Source organism: Mchenga conophoros, linkage group LG7 (genome assembly GCF_057382185.1).
Source record: "Mchenga conophoros isolate Kocher_MC1m ecotype Shallow Benthic linkage group LG7, M_conophoros_male_GT1.1, whole genome shotgun sequence".
Taxonomy (NCBI): Eukaryota; Metazoa; Chordata; class Actinopteri; order Cichliformes; family Cichlidae; genus Mchenga; species Mchenga conophoros.
Genome location: NC_140532.1, coordinates 53,434,521 through 53,450,606, shown reverse-complemented (window position 1 = coordinate 53,450,606; position 16,086 = coordinate 53,434,521). Strand labels below are relative to the sequence as shown.

The following is a 16,086-nucleotide window of genomic DNA, read 5'->3' as shown; positions in this document are numbered from 1 at the left end:
CTAAATCTTGGACACCCTTTTCAGGTCCTCCGTGATCACGTCTTGTTCTTTGATGTCATTTTTACCAGACAAGCACTCTTCCTCCTGACTTGAGCTCTTCTTATTTTCCACTAACCCCGATCCAACTCCAGAGCATGATCTGCTGGGGGCGACAGGTCGTAGGGGGACCACAGCATTTCCTCTGATCCGATGGGAGTAAGTCCTCTGGCGCAGAATGTCAGCAGAGCACAGCTGGAATTTGAATGCTGCCTGGAAGCCTCTGCGGAAGTTCTCATTGAAGAATCCGTAGATGATGGGGTTGATGCTGCTGTTTGAGAAAGCCAGCCAATGAGCTAAGGGATACATGTAAATATTAATGACACGATACTGATGCTGTGTCAGGCTGATGTAGTCGCTTAGCATCATCAGGGTCCACAGAGGCAGCCAGGATACGATGAAGAGCAGAGCCACAACGAGCAGCATCATAATGACTCGCTTCTTCTTCCTTGTGATTGTCTGACGACCTTCCATGCTTGACTTGTTTTTGCCACTGCCTTCTAGAGACTCACTCCCACTGCCCCTAACAGGTGAGATAGTGGTCTTGAAGAGCGTGTAACCAATGCGAGCGTACATGATTACAATGAGGCTAAGAGGAGCAAGGTAGATGTTAGCAAAGAGGACAGTAGTGTAGATTTTCCGCATTTCCTGATTGGGCCAATTTTCGCGACACCAGTAGAAGGGACGGGTGTCGTTGTTGCTGCCGAGGACTATTCGCACCCTCTGCTCTTTTGTGACCTGGAGCATGATGCCTGAAGGACACATTATAGCCACAGCCAGGACCCAAATGATGACAATTATTAGTTTGGAGGTGGCAATGGTCAGCTTCTGCTTGAAAGGGTAAACAATGCAGCGGAACCTGATAGAAAAGGGGATTAAAGAAGATGTATAAAGGAAGTAAATCTTTCAGAGTAAAACAGACAAGTGAACAGTAATCAGAAATTACAGAAATGACAGCTCTTACCTGTCAATAGCTATTGCCACCAGCGTAAACACCGATGCTGACACAGATATGCCTTGAACCATCCCACTTAGCTTACAAACTACCCGACCAAATGGCCAGCCTGCCCAAAAGAAGACAAAAGAAGATAAAATCATTGATTTATTTCATTTGATTATTCATTTGATTATTTGAACCGTCATTCACACAATGACAATGTCTTGTTTGTTTGTTTGTTTTTACCTTATAGCAGTTTTTATTATGATTAAATTGCCTTTATTGGTCTTCTTACTGATAAAATTAACAACTTTATTGACCTTTCTCTATTTTAGCATTAAAAAAAAGGTCACAAGTAAAAACCTCCTGTAATGTGCTCCAATAACACTCTAGGGTAAAATTTTGAATTTCCATGTGTTTAAGTGCCTTAAAAATAGGGAAAGAGAGAACATGTCACCTGTTATGACGTTGTCCACCAGTGTGGTCGGCATGCAGAAGATGCCGACAAGCAGGTCACTGATGGCGAGGTTGAGAATAAACAGGTTGGTGACCGTGCGCATGTTTTTGCTGCGCAGCACAATGAAACACACCACCCCGTTGCCCACCATGCACACCAGGAAGATAAGCAGATAGGACACAGTGAAGACTGCAGCCACTGAGGGCTTGTGGAGGTAGAAATCAACATAAGTGATGTTTTGGAAGGTCAAAGGATTTTTGTGCACTCCTGAGGAGTTGGAGATGGAGTTCAGGCCCTCCCATGAGGTCGTGTTTAGAAAATTCAGGGTCATGGTGATATCTGGATGTAAGAGAGAGAGGAATAGAGTCAGGCAGTACTGTAATCTGTTAAGGGATTGGCCATTTCCAACAGCTTTTCTAAACAAAGTCAACTAATCATGAGCCAGATCAACATGGTCCTCCCGATGGGAAGGCAATCCTGATTACCAGGAGAAGAAATCAACTGGTAATAACATAGACCAATAGAACCTCACCGGTAATCAATAAACCAATTCTTGGGTCAGTACAAGTAGCTTGATTCAGTGGATGCTCACACTGACTGATTAAAAGTCATCTGTTCTGGGAGCAGTGGGAATCACTACCTGCTGGCCTGTGGATTGTTAGCGCAGTTACTGTAAGACAGCAGTCTGGGAAGGTTACCTCTATTCTGATCTTTTTTTTAAATTCTCCAAAGCTATGCTCATATTTCTCCCAAGACTTCGATGTTGAACTCAGTTACTCAGCTATTTTTAATAAACTGTTAATTCAAACTGTGTCCTTGTGTCATGGATTAAAAATCTAATGCATAGGTGTTTTAACCTCCTGAGGCCCCCTGAGGCCACCCTCTTATTGGAGCATCACATTTTGGCTTTTCCGCTTTTCCGTATTTTCTATTTTGAAAAAACACTGTTTAAAGGTGATACTTACTTTTCCTGTCATCCAGACTATTTAAACAAAGATGAAGTAAGCACTGTTATTTTTTCTAATAGAGAACAAGACATCGTTATGTTTAGATAAAGATAAATATCTATCACAATAAAAGCTCAGAAGCTGTTAAAAGTAGCTTGTTTGTGCTCATGTACATATTTAAAATGCAAAAATTTATTTTACACATTTTTTTTTAGTTTTTTATATTATATTATATTAAATTAGTTTATGCAGATCCATAATTGAACTACAACTCTGTCCCTGATAAATAAGCCAGAACTGATAAAAACTAATATTCTGGGAAAGACTTACTTTTCTAAAAGCCTACCAAATCACTTTGGTAGACCCTTGCATTCTTACCTTAAACAGCTGATTTTTTTACTCCCCTTTTTCTGCTGCTACAAGTGGTTAAAATCCATTTGACAGAAATTTCACTCAGAGCAACAAGCTGCACACTGAGACCCCTTGCATCCCCTCAGCCTGCACAGGCAGAGACTGCTGTAGCACTTATAAATGACACAGACAAGATTCGCTTGGGAGGGATAGATTGGGTGTTGCAGGGGCTGGGAGCAATACATGTCCCTGGGCGTTGTGTGAACTCATCACAACAGATGTCACACTAATCAAGGACTCCTTGCAAGTGAGGGCCAACGGTGGCCATCAGAACAGACAGCTGATTTTTGTTTTTTTTCGCACATTAATCTGATAAACAGGTGCTGATTAAAGTGATCGCTTGTCTTGGATCAGCCTTGGATTTAACTAAGTCTGGCATTAGTCAAATCTTACTTTTTGCAACTCACCCTTCACACTCACATTGCATAAGTGGAGAAAATGTGAAGTCTAAGTGATGAAAGTCTGTGCAACTGCATTAGATTTAACTGAAGTCAAAGTCAACTTTATTGCCAGTTCGGCAATAGGTGGACATACACAGAAGGAGGGGAAAAACACTGTAAAGAGAATTCATGATTAATGGGAAAATGTGCTTTGAAGGTAACCAATAAGGGAAAATACATCAACTGTAGAGAAGCAAGGAAGAGGGATTTAAAAGTCATCAGTATCTGATTAATGCAAGATCGAGAGATGAGGAAGAAAGTGTGTGAGGAGTGATTGTACAAAGCGATACCTGATCAGGATGCAGAAAGTTTTTGTGCTTCGCGAGTGGAATGTTGAGTAGAAATCGAGATAGAAGGGAGGAAGCCAGCTAATGTTTTTACCTCGCAAAATAGTTAATTACTGTGAGTGTTAGAAAAACACTTCAGGCATTACCTGCAGTTGCTTCAGGTTGTATAATTAACATGTTAAAATGATTATATCTCAAATCTCTATGGACTCTGACCACAGAAAGAAGTCAGAGGGGGGAAATTGTTATGGCCGGGCAGACTGGCTTCTTTTTTGCCTTTAGTTTTCGCTTTCTCAAAAGTCCACAGCCATAGTGTTGCTTTACATGAAGTTGTTAAAATGTCATAGTATGTCTAAGAATAGTGGCAAATTGTAAACCTTGTGAAAAATGTGAGAATAATAGAACATATGCTTAATCCGAAACAATACGCCTCTTTGTCCTCAGGTGTAAACCCATGGAAGAAATGAGAGGGCAAGACAAACGTCTGCATAATCTCATCTGAAGCTAATCTCACAGGAAAATATGGGATGATTTGAAAATCTTACTCAACTAAACATAAAGGACTAAAATATTTCTTATGTGCAGTATGTACAGTCAGAAGTCACATACTCTCATCATAAGCATGAATGTCATGGTAATTTTGGGCTTTTGATGATTTCTCTGAACTGTTGTTTTTCCAGGGTAAAATGATTGTACAGCATACATTTTAAGCATAAGTTTGAATTTATTGGGGATTGTATTATAATCCACACAAGTTCAAAAGTCAGAGTATACTTACAGAGTCAAATCTTAGCAAGGTGCATCTCGACCTGATGATTTTGGTAGCCATCAACAATACTTATTTGATTTTTGGGGGCAAAACTGATTGGTTTCCTGACAAAGGTTTGCTTTTAAGCATAGTCCAGAGAGTTTCAATAGGGTTTGAGTTCAGAGCATTGGGAACACCATTCTAGATGCCTGCTTTATCCATTTCAAAACCAGTTTTGATGTGTGTTTGGGATCATTCTCCTGTTGGAACTACTGCCTGTGTCCAAATTTCAACCATCTGGCTGTTTGGAGGTAATGTACCAGTACTACTGGCTGCAAAACAGTCCCAGAGCACCATGTTTGGCAGCTTGTGAAGTGTTCTTAGGTTTAAAAGCGCCACATTTACTCCTCCAAACAAAGCTCTTATCATTGTGGCCAAAGAGTGCAATCTTTGTCTTCGTCTGATCATAAAACCTTTTTTCCAAAAAACATTTGGCTTGTCCACGCAGGCAGCTGCAAGTTTCAGTCAGGGACTTCTTTGTTGGTCAGCACCCACTTGGTTCATGGCGAGGTAAAACTTGCTTCACTTTAAAGTAATTAAAGATGTATGCGCTACAATCATTGAAATCTCAAAAAAACAAAAACAAAAAAACAGAAATGACACTCATAACCATGATGAGTGTATGTAAAGAAGCATAAAACATCCATCTATGGACCGTGTATTCACCCTCAACAAAATAATGATGTTATGGCACTGCTATGTGTTCTGGACATGGCTCAAAACACATGTAAGGTGGACCTGAGCTGAGCAGAGCACATTTAGGCCAAACATTCACTTTTCTCTGCGTGCCATAAAAATTCCCGCTCGTGCTTTTACAAGCGTCCTGCGAGCCAAAGCTTTTTTCACATCGTGTTGTGCTTTATGTGATTTTCTGCTGCAAACAATTTGTTTTACTTTTCACACAGCGACGAATGCATAATTACAAAGCACTGTTGTCGTCAACAGATCACATTTGTCATGCCGCTGAACCCACACTGCACAGATAGTGCTACGTGCCAGCATCCTGGTGCGTGCTGCTATAACACATTTAGCATCTTGTTACTTTCATAAGAAACATTCCTCAGCTCACACATAACAGTTATAATTAAATGATAAAGTGACCACAGATCAGCTCTATTAGATGTGACAATTCTAATAACAAATCAATGACTGCATTGCTTGGCAGAGTCAAAGATATTTTATTATGGAAAAAATAAATAAATAACCAACAGCATGACCCTGTTGAACAGCCTATAATGCCCCCTGGGGAAAACACACTAATGGCCTCTCTCGACTGGGAAATGAAACAGTGAACAAAGTCTGGACAAGCAATTACAGGACACTGTTATGAACTTCGGAGCCAATGTCAAGGGAGAGATGAACAGCGCGCACTGAGGGCCAGCAGTTTATTATGAGCAATAAAAGCTGCTTGGGCAGTAACTGAGCAGGACATTTGTTTCTAGCTGCGGCACGAACTGTTTGCTTTCCTCAGATCAAGCTTTAACATTTTAATGAGGGAGCCGGCAATAATCTGAACAAACTGTAGATACGACCTGAACGTTCAAGAAATGTGCTGATATTATTTTGGCTAAGAAAACATTCAAACATTACGTTTCCCAAATATGGGATGAATAAGTAATTCCTATCTTCTTTTTCCTTTTTTTTTTGAGGATCATTTACTCATAAATTCTAGTCATAAGGAATAAGAACCACATTTAGGTTGCCAAAGCGGATTTTCCTAACCTGGCTGCATACTCTGAATGCTGCTGATCTTAGAAGCAGTATCTTTTACCTGCAGTAACCAAAGCAACTGGTTATAAACTCTTTCCAACACACACAGTTTTCTGACAGATGAGACTTTTCTGTGTATCTTCATGCAGCGCTGAGACAGTCTTCATCACATTTTCTATTTTGAGCTGTTGGTGTTGAACATGCGTGTGGCTTTTACAAGAGTCACTACTGCCCCCTCGTGCAAAATGCAAAAATGCAACGCTGAAATCACACCACATGGTTTTACTGAAGTTATTGTTTTAATGGTCAATGTCAAAGCGCATGCATTACACTGACCAGTTTTTACAATCTAATATTAGGTTGCCCATATTATTAGAAAAAGTCTCCTGTTATGTGAAGCAGAGGTTCAGAACACCTTCTTAGATCAGTCAGGTGATATCTCCATGACCTTTTACAGTCACACCATCATTCATGTTTGGTTGCTTGGACAACACCAGTAATATTAAGTATTATGCAACAAAACATGATGTTCTCTCCTGCACCGGTGGAGGAGGAAGTTATTACTCCCCTCCCCCCTTTTGGCAAGTAAAAGAACACAGTGTCTCACAGCAATGAGCCAATTTGTTTCATTTAAGCCAACTCGAGTCCTATGATCATGGAAAATATGCAGCTTTCCTTTTTAACTTTCTTCGCCCTGTGACTGAATGCTGGCATCTATCAGATTAACACTTGTGAAGCAGACAGTGGTCACTCCAGAGGAAAAGGTAGCAACAGAGCAGAACTCTTGATGAAATATAAGAAATGCTCCTTGAGCTGCCAAAATAGTTGGAGAACAGCCAGGCAAACATAAAGCAGGGCAAAGATACAGAGATTTGGTGGTTAAAGAAAAACACAACAATTTAATTAAGAATCATTTGGACCATTTTATTGCTCTTTTTTCAAATGCTACTTCATTAAAAAAAAAAAAAAAAAAAGGACATTTTTATTCATTCTGAGTAACCTAGGATTATTTGATCACATAAGATGCTTGTATAAAATCGTTAACATCAAAAATATTACAATAATTGCAGATTCAGAACCAGAAAGTCCAAAGAGATCAAGATGTGCAGCTCAAAGCACAAAGTGGAAGACAATGTGGCTTTTGTGTCCAACCTACATGGAAGCGATTGCTCAAAGCAAGGATCAAACCCCTATTTCCACTAAAAATCAGAAGTGACACCAACTGTGCGTGTCAATTCTTCAAGGATCATCTAGATTTCAGTTCATTAGGATTTATTACATTCAGACAGGCAACGACACCTTAAAACCGAATCAGTTAAAGTTACCAGTGTATACTTCAATAAGCAATAAGTAGCAACAAGCATGATCAAGTCATTTGTCTAACGTGTGATTGGCATATTTCACTGCTCATCCAGCTGTTACTAAATTAAATTTGGATAATGCATAGACACCAATGTCTCAGAAAAATATCCTTGCGCACTAATAAGCGGTAGCTCTTCCAGAACCAGAAGTTGCATTATCGTAATAATCTCACAGTGATTGTTGATTTGCATAAAACGAAACAAATACATATAACACACAAAACAATAAAAAGATTGGAACTTGATTAAATTAACATATTTTGAACAAGTTTTACAATTGAACTGAATCAGACTCAGTAACACGTTGATACTTAAGTGTATAGGAATATGAAGCATGGGATGGGCTAAATACTTCTCAGCTCTTCCCAGCTTTCAGCTCTTGGACCATCAGGAGGAAAACAAGACTTTCTTTCTCCTTAATATTTTATTCATCCAAACTAAACTTGTTAAATAAACATATTTAGAAATTTTAAATACTCTTAAAATATTTGCTTTTTGATAAGAAATGTGGGTGATGCTGCCCCTTTAAATCATTGCAGTTTGCACATAGTATTTAAATGTTTTGCCAAAACAAAATGTATCTTAAACGATTCAGAGATCCTAGTGCCAGTTCGTCTGATTTTTAGGGGTTCTTTTTAGTATTTGATCACAAATCAATGCACAGCAGATATATTAATATATCACGCCTGGCACCTAAGGTAAATAAGAGGTAGTGCTACATACAGGTATAGTACATGGATAAATCCCCACAATGGGGACGACACAGCTGAGTGGATACAGATCAAAGAAACTTCAAATTTCCACAAAAGGTTAAATGGCTAAGTTGTATTTAATATTCAACCAGCAACCTTTATGAGTTTAAATATAATAAATAAAGAAAAAAGGGGAGCAACAATCAAGATTAGGAAACAAATATGGTAGTTCCAGTCTGCGTGTTGATGAACCATTTACTTCTTGCCACATTCAAGCATGTTGCATTATTCTTCTGGGTGTGTTTATGAACACGCATCTTTAGATGGATGCTTCACATCAAGTTCCTTGTGTAAGTGTGCATAGATTAGTCTTTTGTTCACTAAAGGAGGACTCTGAATCCTCTGTGCAGTACCTCCACCGTGTTTGAATCTCAAGGTTCAAAGAGCTATGCCTTAATAACCTTAAAAAAATAACTACTAAACACAGTACTTAGGAAGAGAGGCTGGTTATGTGGGATATTATTAAAAAGAATAAGTGAAAGTGGTGTGCGTGTTATGAAGCTCAAAATTGGATCTCTGGGTCTATTTGATGATTACCACAACTCTAGCCTGATTCTTGTTCGGTTATTAACATACAAATTGGGAAGATTAGGAAAAAACTGTGTGACCTTGTGAAGTCCTTTTGTCTCCTGCAGTAAAATGATACAAATGGTCTTGTGTCAGCACTTATTAAAATTCAGTACCACCAAAGTCTTTCAATGACAAATACTTTTCCAGCTAATCGGATTCAAATCCTCGCACGTGGCATATTAAAAAACACTGTTATGAGGCAGTATTACAGTACAAAAAGAAAAAAGAAAAACTAAAAACAAAAGAGAGAATGTGTGGTTTCTGTGTAGTGCTGGTTTTTTCACAGGACACTTTCGGACCCTTTCTTGCAGACGAAACAGCTGTCCACAGAGTCCTGGCCTATTCGAATCTGAGGTGAACCTTTTTTGTATGAACCGCTGTCGAGACTGAAAGAGGCAAAAATGTTACGCCTCAGGAAAAACTTAAAATCACATGGTGTGTAATATTTGTGCATTTTGCCTTTTGAATGTACAAATATTCAAATGACAGCAGGTTGTCACTTACTTATCCACAGACGGAGAGAAAAAGTAGTGCTCAGCACGGTGTATGGGGGTGAAGGAAAGTCGACGATGGAGGTCCTGGCGGGGGAAAAAAATATGACACAAAAACTTTTTATAACATCAATCAATCATGAATTTCAAGTAGTAGTGGGGGGAAAGAAAAGCAAGCACAGCAAAGCTGCTTTTAGTGTTAAAAGCCCAAATGGGCTGCTCAGAGAAGCATTAGAAACAGACAGAAAGCATGCTGATCTTTAAAGATGTTAAATGTCATATGAGTGAAATGCAAGAGGGCTAGCATGACAAGAAAAGGAAGCCTTTAGTTGGAGCGGCCCTTTGAAGCTAAAGCAAAGCAAATCCTGACTAGTACTCACTATCCAAAGATTTATCTCCCAACATGGGCTCCTGTTCCATCATATCCATAGAGATTTTTATACTGGGGACATTATTTGCATGGTAGGGGAAGTCAGACTGTGGGAGGAGGGAATGAAAACATTAACACTCATGGATTACTTTGATGTGGGGAACTGGACGATAACCGTTTAATGAAACTGTATCATGCCTTTCTTTTTTGAACGCATATGGACATTTACTTACAAATTCAATTTCACTGTCAATGCTTCCCTTCTTCTTGTTTTTCTTTTTCTTCTCATCTTCTTTCTTCTTCTTGTCTTTCTCTGGGATGACATCATCCAGGTAGCTGAGGTCATGCTGGGAGAACACGTAGTCCATTCCTTTGCGAACAGCAACCAATGCCAAAACCTTACAAAGAGAGGAAAAGTTTGAATCAATTAAATTTTTAGGGCAAAATACAGAGCTCTGTCACATCAGCCTTGCCTCACCATGACAGGGAAAATGATGGCAGCGACAGTAGACTTGAGGATCCACAGGAAGGCCAGGCACAGGGCCTGGATGAAAGTAAAGAGGTGGATGCGTCTCTGGGGAACGTGCCGCAGGTAGATCAGGTCCGGCTGGTGCTTGGCAGGCATGAGGAGCAGCTGCAAACGATCCATGAACTGGATCAAAGAAACAGATAAAAAGTTCAGTAGGTTAAGAATCGGACACGCTGCAGTTAGAACCTGGAAAACAATTCAGAGATTTTATACTCCTGTATGACTTTTCCTTTTCCAATTTTGGTTGATACTCTGAGACAGCAGTGCTACGCAGTCAGTTTTTTCCTATTAAAATATCCAATAATGTACCAAAGTATAATGTAATCCAATTATTGATAAATTACCTCCGCCAAGGAGGTTATGTTTTTGGAAACGCTTTCATCCATTCCATCTGTAAACTCAATAGCTCAGAAAATCCTGAATGAATTTCCATCAAACTTTGTAGAGATGTAGATTAGACTCATGTTAAGAATCTGTGAAAGTTTGATTTACATCACCAACGTCTTCAAGGTCAACTTAATAATTTATGGGTTGAAAAATGACAAAAGGCAACTATGATTCTTACAAGCGTGGTGTTTGTTGTCAACATATAAAAAGTATCATAACAATATTTAAAATATCCGGTCACACTTCCCTCTGACCTCTCCTTCATGGTCTATAGATTGAGCTGAAGGTCATAGTGGTAATATTGATGATTGAGAGAGCTATTTAAAACTGTGTTTCTCACTTGTATGGTTTATACTGTAACAGTGAGGACTCTAAATATCACATTACTTTGGGTGTATGACCTCTCCCTCAAGGTCAAATCAAGGAAAACCTTCATAAAATGTATTTTATCTTTGGAACTATGCTTACATCATTTACAACATCGGGGAACATTTGATACTGGTATATGGAGATTCTTAATCTCACATTATATTTTCCCGTATACTCTCATATACTATTTATACTATTACATTACACTGTCAAGAGCTGCCTAGTTAGTCAGAAATATATGCTCTTATAATATTGAGCTCAAGTTATTCATCTCCACTTATTTACAAATCAATATTGATTTTACATTGATTACACATGTAGGAGTAGGTAAAGTAAACATCCGTCACGTTATCCTAAAGTAAATACTACCCAGAGAGTGAGCTACTTCGGCAGAGGTTTGCACTCTCAGAGTTATCCATCCATCCATTCATTCACTTCCGCTTATCCTTTTCAGGGTCGCGGGGGTCACTGGAGCCTATCCCAGCTGTCATAGGGCAAGAGGCAGGGTACACCCTGGACAGGTTGCCAGTCTTGCCAGGGCTAACACACAGAGACAGACAACCATTCACACTCACATTCACTCCCGAATTCATACCTATGGGCAATTTGGATTAATCAATTAACCTATCCCCACAAGCTGCATGTCTTTGGACGGTGGGAGGAAGCCAGAGTACCTGGAGGGAACCCACGCAAACACGGGGAGAACATGCAAACTCCACACAGAAAGACCCCGGCCTGATGGTGGAATTGAACTCAGGACCTTCTTGCTGTGCGGCAACAGTGCTAACCACCGTGCTGGCATCTCTCAGAGTGGTTCTTTTTAAAAATATTATTGGTATTAAGGACAAAATAAAATAAGATAAAATACTTTAATTACCACCTTTTAAGCCTATTAAACAAACTCTTTTTATTAATAAATAATTATATTGTTTCTTTTCAAAGTTGCAAACCTAAAGGAATTATTTATTTTGGATTGAAGAATTCAAATGATATGAAATATTTTGAAAATTAGGATTTCTTTTCTAATGACAAATTAGAAAGATTTTTAATATAAAAAATTACTGCAAAAATAAAATAAAATTGTTTCACATTTTTACAATAAGAATAATAAGTAAATGACACAATTAATACATCAGCAGAATACATTATTTGTATAGTTAGTGTGGACGCTAGCTAGAAAAATAATGTATTAATTTGAGTCTTTTGAGAGTCTGTTCATTGTGTTTTATTTGTTCTTTGTGCTCTGGTTTAAGTGTTATTACTTCTTTTCTTAATAAAACACAAAAAGAAATTCATCATATTTTAATTATTACGTGTGCTATGTGTTGTTCAAAGCAACCCACCCAACACAGGTTAGTAGGTAGTGAACAGGGCAAAGTGACTCACCTGGACACCATTGAGCGATGCCACACCCATGTAGAGGAACACACCATAGAGCACTGGCATGGGAATGAACTGAAGAACACAGAACACAGTAAAAAAAAAAAAGATATTAATGTTACACGTGTGACTGTGACTTAAAAAAAAGAGGAAACAGAAACACACGTGTCAAAGCTACCCTCTCAGAAGAAACATGACTTCTTTTGGCTCACACTGCTTAGTTAAAAATAGTCCACAAGAAGCTTTTCTAAGAATGTTCTTTTTACTGAGCTACCAGTGTGACCGGGCTTTTAGCTTGCACAGGACTGAGAAGTACCTGCTCCTAGATCAGCGTAAAAAAAAGATTAAGTAATATAAAAAATATAAAATATATGAAAAGAAATTACTAAAATGAGGCAACTTAGAGCAAAAATTTAGAAATTTATGAAAAAATTTTATTTTATGCCACTATAATACAGTTCATGCAAAAACAAAATGCTATTTCTGAGAATCAGAAACACAGTATAGAAAATACCCTCAAGGGGGCGTACCAGCTCAAAAAAATCACCTCTCAGAGTCTTCACAACTCATGGGCAGCTCAACAAAGAAATGGAAATTTGAGAAGCCGAGGTGCTGCAACTGGAGCTTAAGCCCTGATGCACATTCTTATTTCACAACATATTACTTCAGCTATAGAAGCTCCTAATCGGATGAATAAAAGACTTGAAATTATTTTACATTTCAGAGGGAAGACAGGAGTTTGTCCTAAAACGGGCGGACAGTAATCCATAATTCCACAGAAGAATTAAGAAGTTGGAGCACTACCTTGAGGATAGGAGCCATGAAGACAGAGAGTCCCGTCAGGATGAACACGAAGATACCAGTGACTCGCTGTTCCCTGAGTTAGAGGGGGAAACGTCACACAAATTAATCAGCAGATTTGATTCAGAGAAGTTAAAACTTTTGTTGTTTTTTTTAGTATGTTTATTATTCCCCTAGGCAAAATTCACAAAAGACAGCATGGCATCTACATCATACACACACCTTTTTGATCATCCATGTGCTGGAATTTCATGTCTAATGGTTGCATATGCAAAAGTTACAGTTCGTAAAAACAATGAGCATGATGAATCTAAACGGCTCACGCTCCAATCAGTTAACCACATGGAGGAAATCCCTGTCATCAACTATACAAATCCACGATGATACAGTCTTTGCAGACTTGGTAACAAAAAATAAACTTTTTCCTGACCTCCACCTCGCTGACAAGTTTGTTTTGTTTTCATTTTTTTAATGAAGTCATTCTCCCTAAAGAACTGCAGGAGTATTTATATCTGTGTGTACACACAGAGAGCTCTGTGTAGATTTACCCCTTTCTGTCATTTTCCAAGACTGTTTTCTCTCTTTTGTTCCTTCCTGACTGTCTAATTCATGATTAATTGAATCTTTCCATTTCCTCCCCTCCTCCTGTTGTTGCTGGAGAGTAATTGCCTTTTTGGATAAAATGATTTTTCCTTTTCTAAAGAAAGGACTGTGCACGCAGCAGGTATTTTTCACAGTGTGTGCGTATGAGTTACTGCACACAGCATTATGCAAACCACCTGAGTGATTTCTTTTTTCTTCTTTTTTTTTAATCACTTCAATCTAAAATGAATGCAATTAACTAGCTAGTACAATCAAATACTGACAGTGCTCTGGGAAAACTGAGACACCTTTGTTCGAGACCACCATGCCAGAATGAATTTAATTGTTAAGTGACGTCAACACAGCGTCCAGCAGCTGCTTTAACTCACCTGACACCCAGGAATTTAGGCTGCTCTCCGGGAGCAGAAGTCTCAGTCTCCATTTTCAGAGAGTCGATGTGGGCGATGGAAATGACAGTGGCAGCCACATACCATGGCAGGCCCATGAAAGAGCAGATCACTATCAGGATGGCCACCCAGAACAGGTCCAAGTGATAACCTGCCCCTTTCTAACAGGAGACAAAAAAAATTATATAACAAGTGGTTCCCACACTCCAGATATTAAACAAATCATGTGCTGCTGCAATAGTGTGATCAGAGCACACCGAGCGTCACATATTAATAATATATCAGGAAGTCTGGGAATATATGTATACAATTAGACAAACATAATGCAGTGCAAATGACTACAAATGACTGTTTAATCCAGAAACAGATAAGGAATAAAATGTATTTCATTGCATGTCGTTCCTGGTACTGCAGGTAAGATCCATTTCTAGACTCTTTTATCACTGCTGCTCTGTGGCTTTTTGTTCAGTCCAGTCTTAGTTTACTGTTGGAGTCTTCTTATTGTTGTTTATACTTTGATTTTGGCTTCCTGTGTCAATTTTTAACTAGTCTTTTATGTACCATTCATTGGATTTTCATGGCCAACATTTTTGTCTTATATCCCTTCATCTTCCTGACTTTGTGTATTCTTCTGATCTTTAGAAACTTGTACTGAAAAGAAATTCACTGACAAGTTCTTGTTGTCATTTCATGAAACTTGGCTTTATCTATTGATGCTTTGGCTGTCCTGCACTTTGGTTTTAAATGTGCTACAGAAATAAAAATTTACATACTTAGTTTGGATTCTTTTTGGTTCTTTTTTATTACTGAACGTATTCAATCATTTCACTCTTCTTAAGCCTTCAGATGGTGCACCAACCTTAAGTTTGTGCTCTTTCCTGTTGACAATTACAGCGGTGATCTGTTGGTCCATGAATATCAGAATGGTGACAACCACAGCAGGAAGTGCAGCTGCTAGGTACACCCACCAAGGGTTTCCTCCAAAAGGAGGAACAAACCAGCCCCTCAGTGGACTTGTGGGCTATGGGAAAGAAAAGAAAAAAAAAAAAAAAGACTGTTAAAAACACTGGAGACAGACTATCCAAGCCCCGATATCATCTCAAAAAGATTACAGATCTGAAATTACCGGTGCATTGTTACATGACAGAAAAACAGTGAATTAAGACTCCGTGAACAAACAAAGGTAGCTCTGTTCTTGCAATTTAAAGTTGCAACTCAAAGAGCTAGTTTATGTTCTCACATCCCCTATAATCAAGCTCTGTGTCCTCCTGGGTGTGCTACAAAGAAAAGCATTATGCTTGGATTTGGAAGAATTACACAGGCTTTCTTGCCGAAACATCATTCATTATCATTCGTTATAAAAATATGATCTTCTCGATCTATAAAGAAAAGGAAAATATTTAAATTAAGTGAATGTCTCTATTTAAAAACAAACAAACAAAAAATTCATGATGTGATATTATAGTATATAGTATATCAGAAATCTGTTCACTATTTTTATTACAAATTATATCAGTAAGGAAGCTGACTAAATATTCACTGATAATTTATGGGACAGGGGTGGGATTAAATAAGTGTATACTTCTTCCCACTCCCTTTCAACATGTAAATTAATCAGAATGTTTTTTTTGTATGTAATTTGTATAGTATATATTTTTTTTCTCTCATTTCTTTTCTAAATGTACTTGTATATTGTTCACATGTTGAAATAAATTACCAATCAATCAATCAATCATTATAAATGTGGTCGGAGGAAAGAGCACCACTGAAAGACAATTCAGTTAATGATTTCAAAACGTCACGATGAAATGAGGACTTTCTAGTACACTGGCAAACTTCCGGGAGATGCCTACCTTGAATTCACTTGGCACTAAGAGCTTTGGAGTCTCCACACCAACTAAGGCATCCACACCGCAGAAGAGAAGGATGGCCAAGATGATCGCAAAGTCACTGATGAGCTTCCTCACCTAGAAAGGAAGACACGTTTAAGGAGGGTTTGACAGTGTCTTTGAGTTTGTGGGGCTGGAAGTTTTGAAGAAAAGTGTGCCGACCCT

General features: G+C 38.5%; 2 protein-coding genes across 5 annotated transcripts in view; both read right to left on the bottom strand.

Annotated features, from left to right (window-relative positions):
* LOC146571130 (neuropeptide FF receptor 2-like) lies at positions 1-1,761 on the bottom strand. The gene is made up of 3 exons (XM_085280134.1): positions 1,431-1,761; positions 1,001-1,100; positions 1-895 (listed from the first exon to the last, which is right to left on the bottom strand). Exons 1-3 carry the CDS (start codon positions 1,759-1,761, stop codon positions 1-3), a joined length of 1,326 nt encoding a protein of 441 aa, XP_085136260.1.
* A 5,170-nt stretch (positions 1,762-6,931) lies between these two features.
* The window catches only part of LOC146571129 (electrogenic sodium bicarbonate cotransporter 1-like), a 35,047-nt gene continuing 25,892 nt past the window's right edge, over positions 6,932-16,086 (bottom strand). For 2 of the 4 annotated variants that reach the window (XM_085280131.1, XM_085280133.1), the window contains 10 exons: positions 15,886-15,999; positions 14,892-15,053; positions 14,015-14,193; positions 13,047-13,119; positions 12,249-12,317; positions 10,056-10,229; positions 9,811-9,975; positions 9,588-9,684; positions 9,221-9,294; positions 6,932-9,102 (listed from right to left, as the gene is read on the bottom strand). In XM_085280131.1, coding sequence (XP_085136257.1) covers positions 9,251-9,294; positions 9,588-9,684; positions 9,811-9,975; positions 10,056-10,229; positions 12,249-12,317; positions 13,047-13,119; positions 14,015-14,193; positions 14,892-15,053; positions 15,886-15,999 — 1,077 coding nt within the window. In that variant the 3' untranslated portion in view covers positions 6,932-9,102; positions 9,221-9,250. The remainder of the gene's footprint in view (positions 9,103-9,220; positions 9,295-9,587; positions 9,685-9,810; positions 9,976-10,055; positions 10,230-12,248; positions 12,318-13,046; positions 13,120-14,014; positions 14,194-14,891; positions 15,054-15,885; positions 16,000-16,086) is intronic. The other 2 variants (XM_085280130.1, XM_085280132.1) reach the window with 1 other exon arrangement.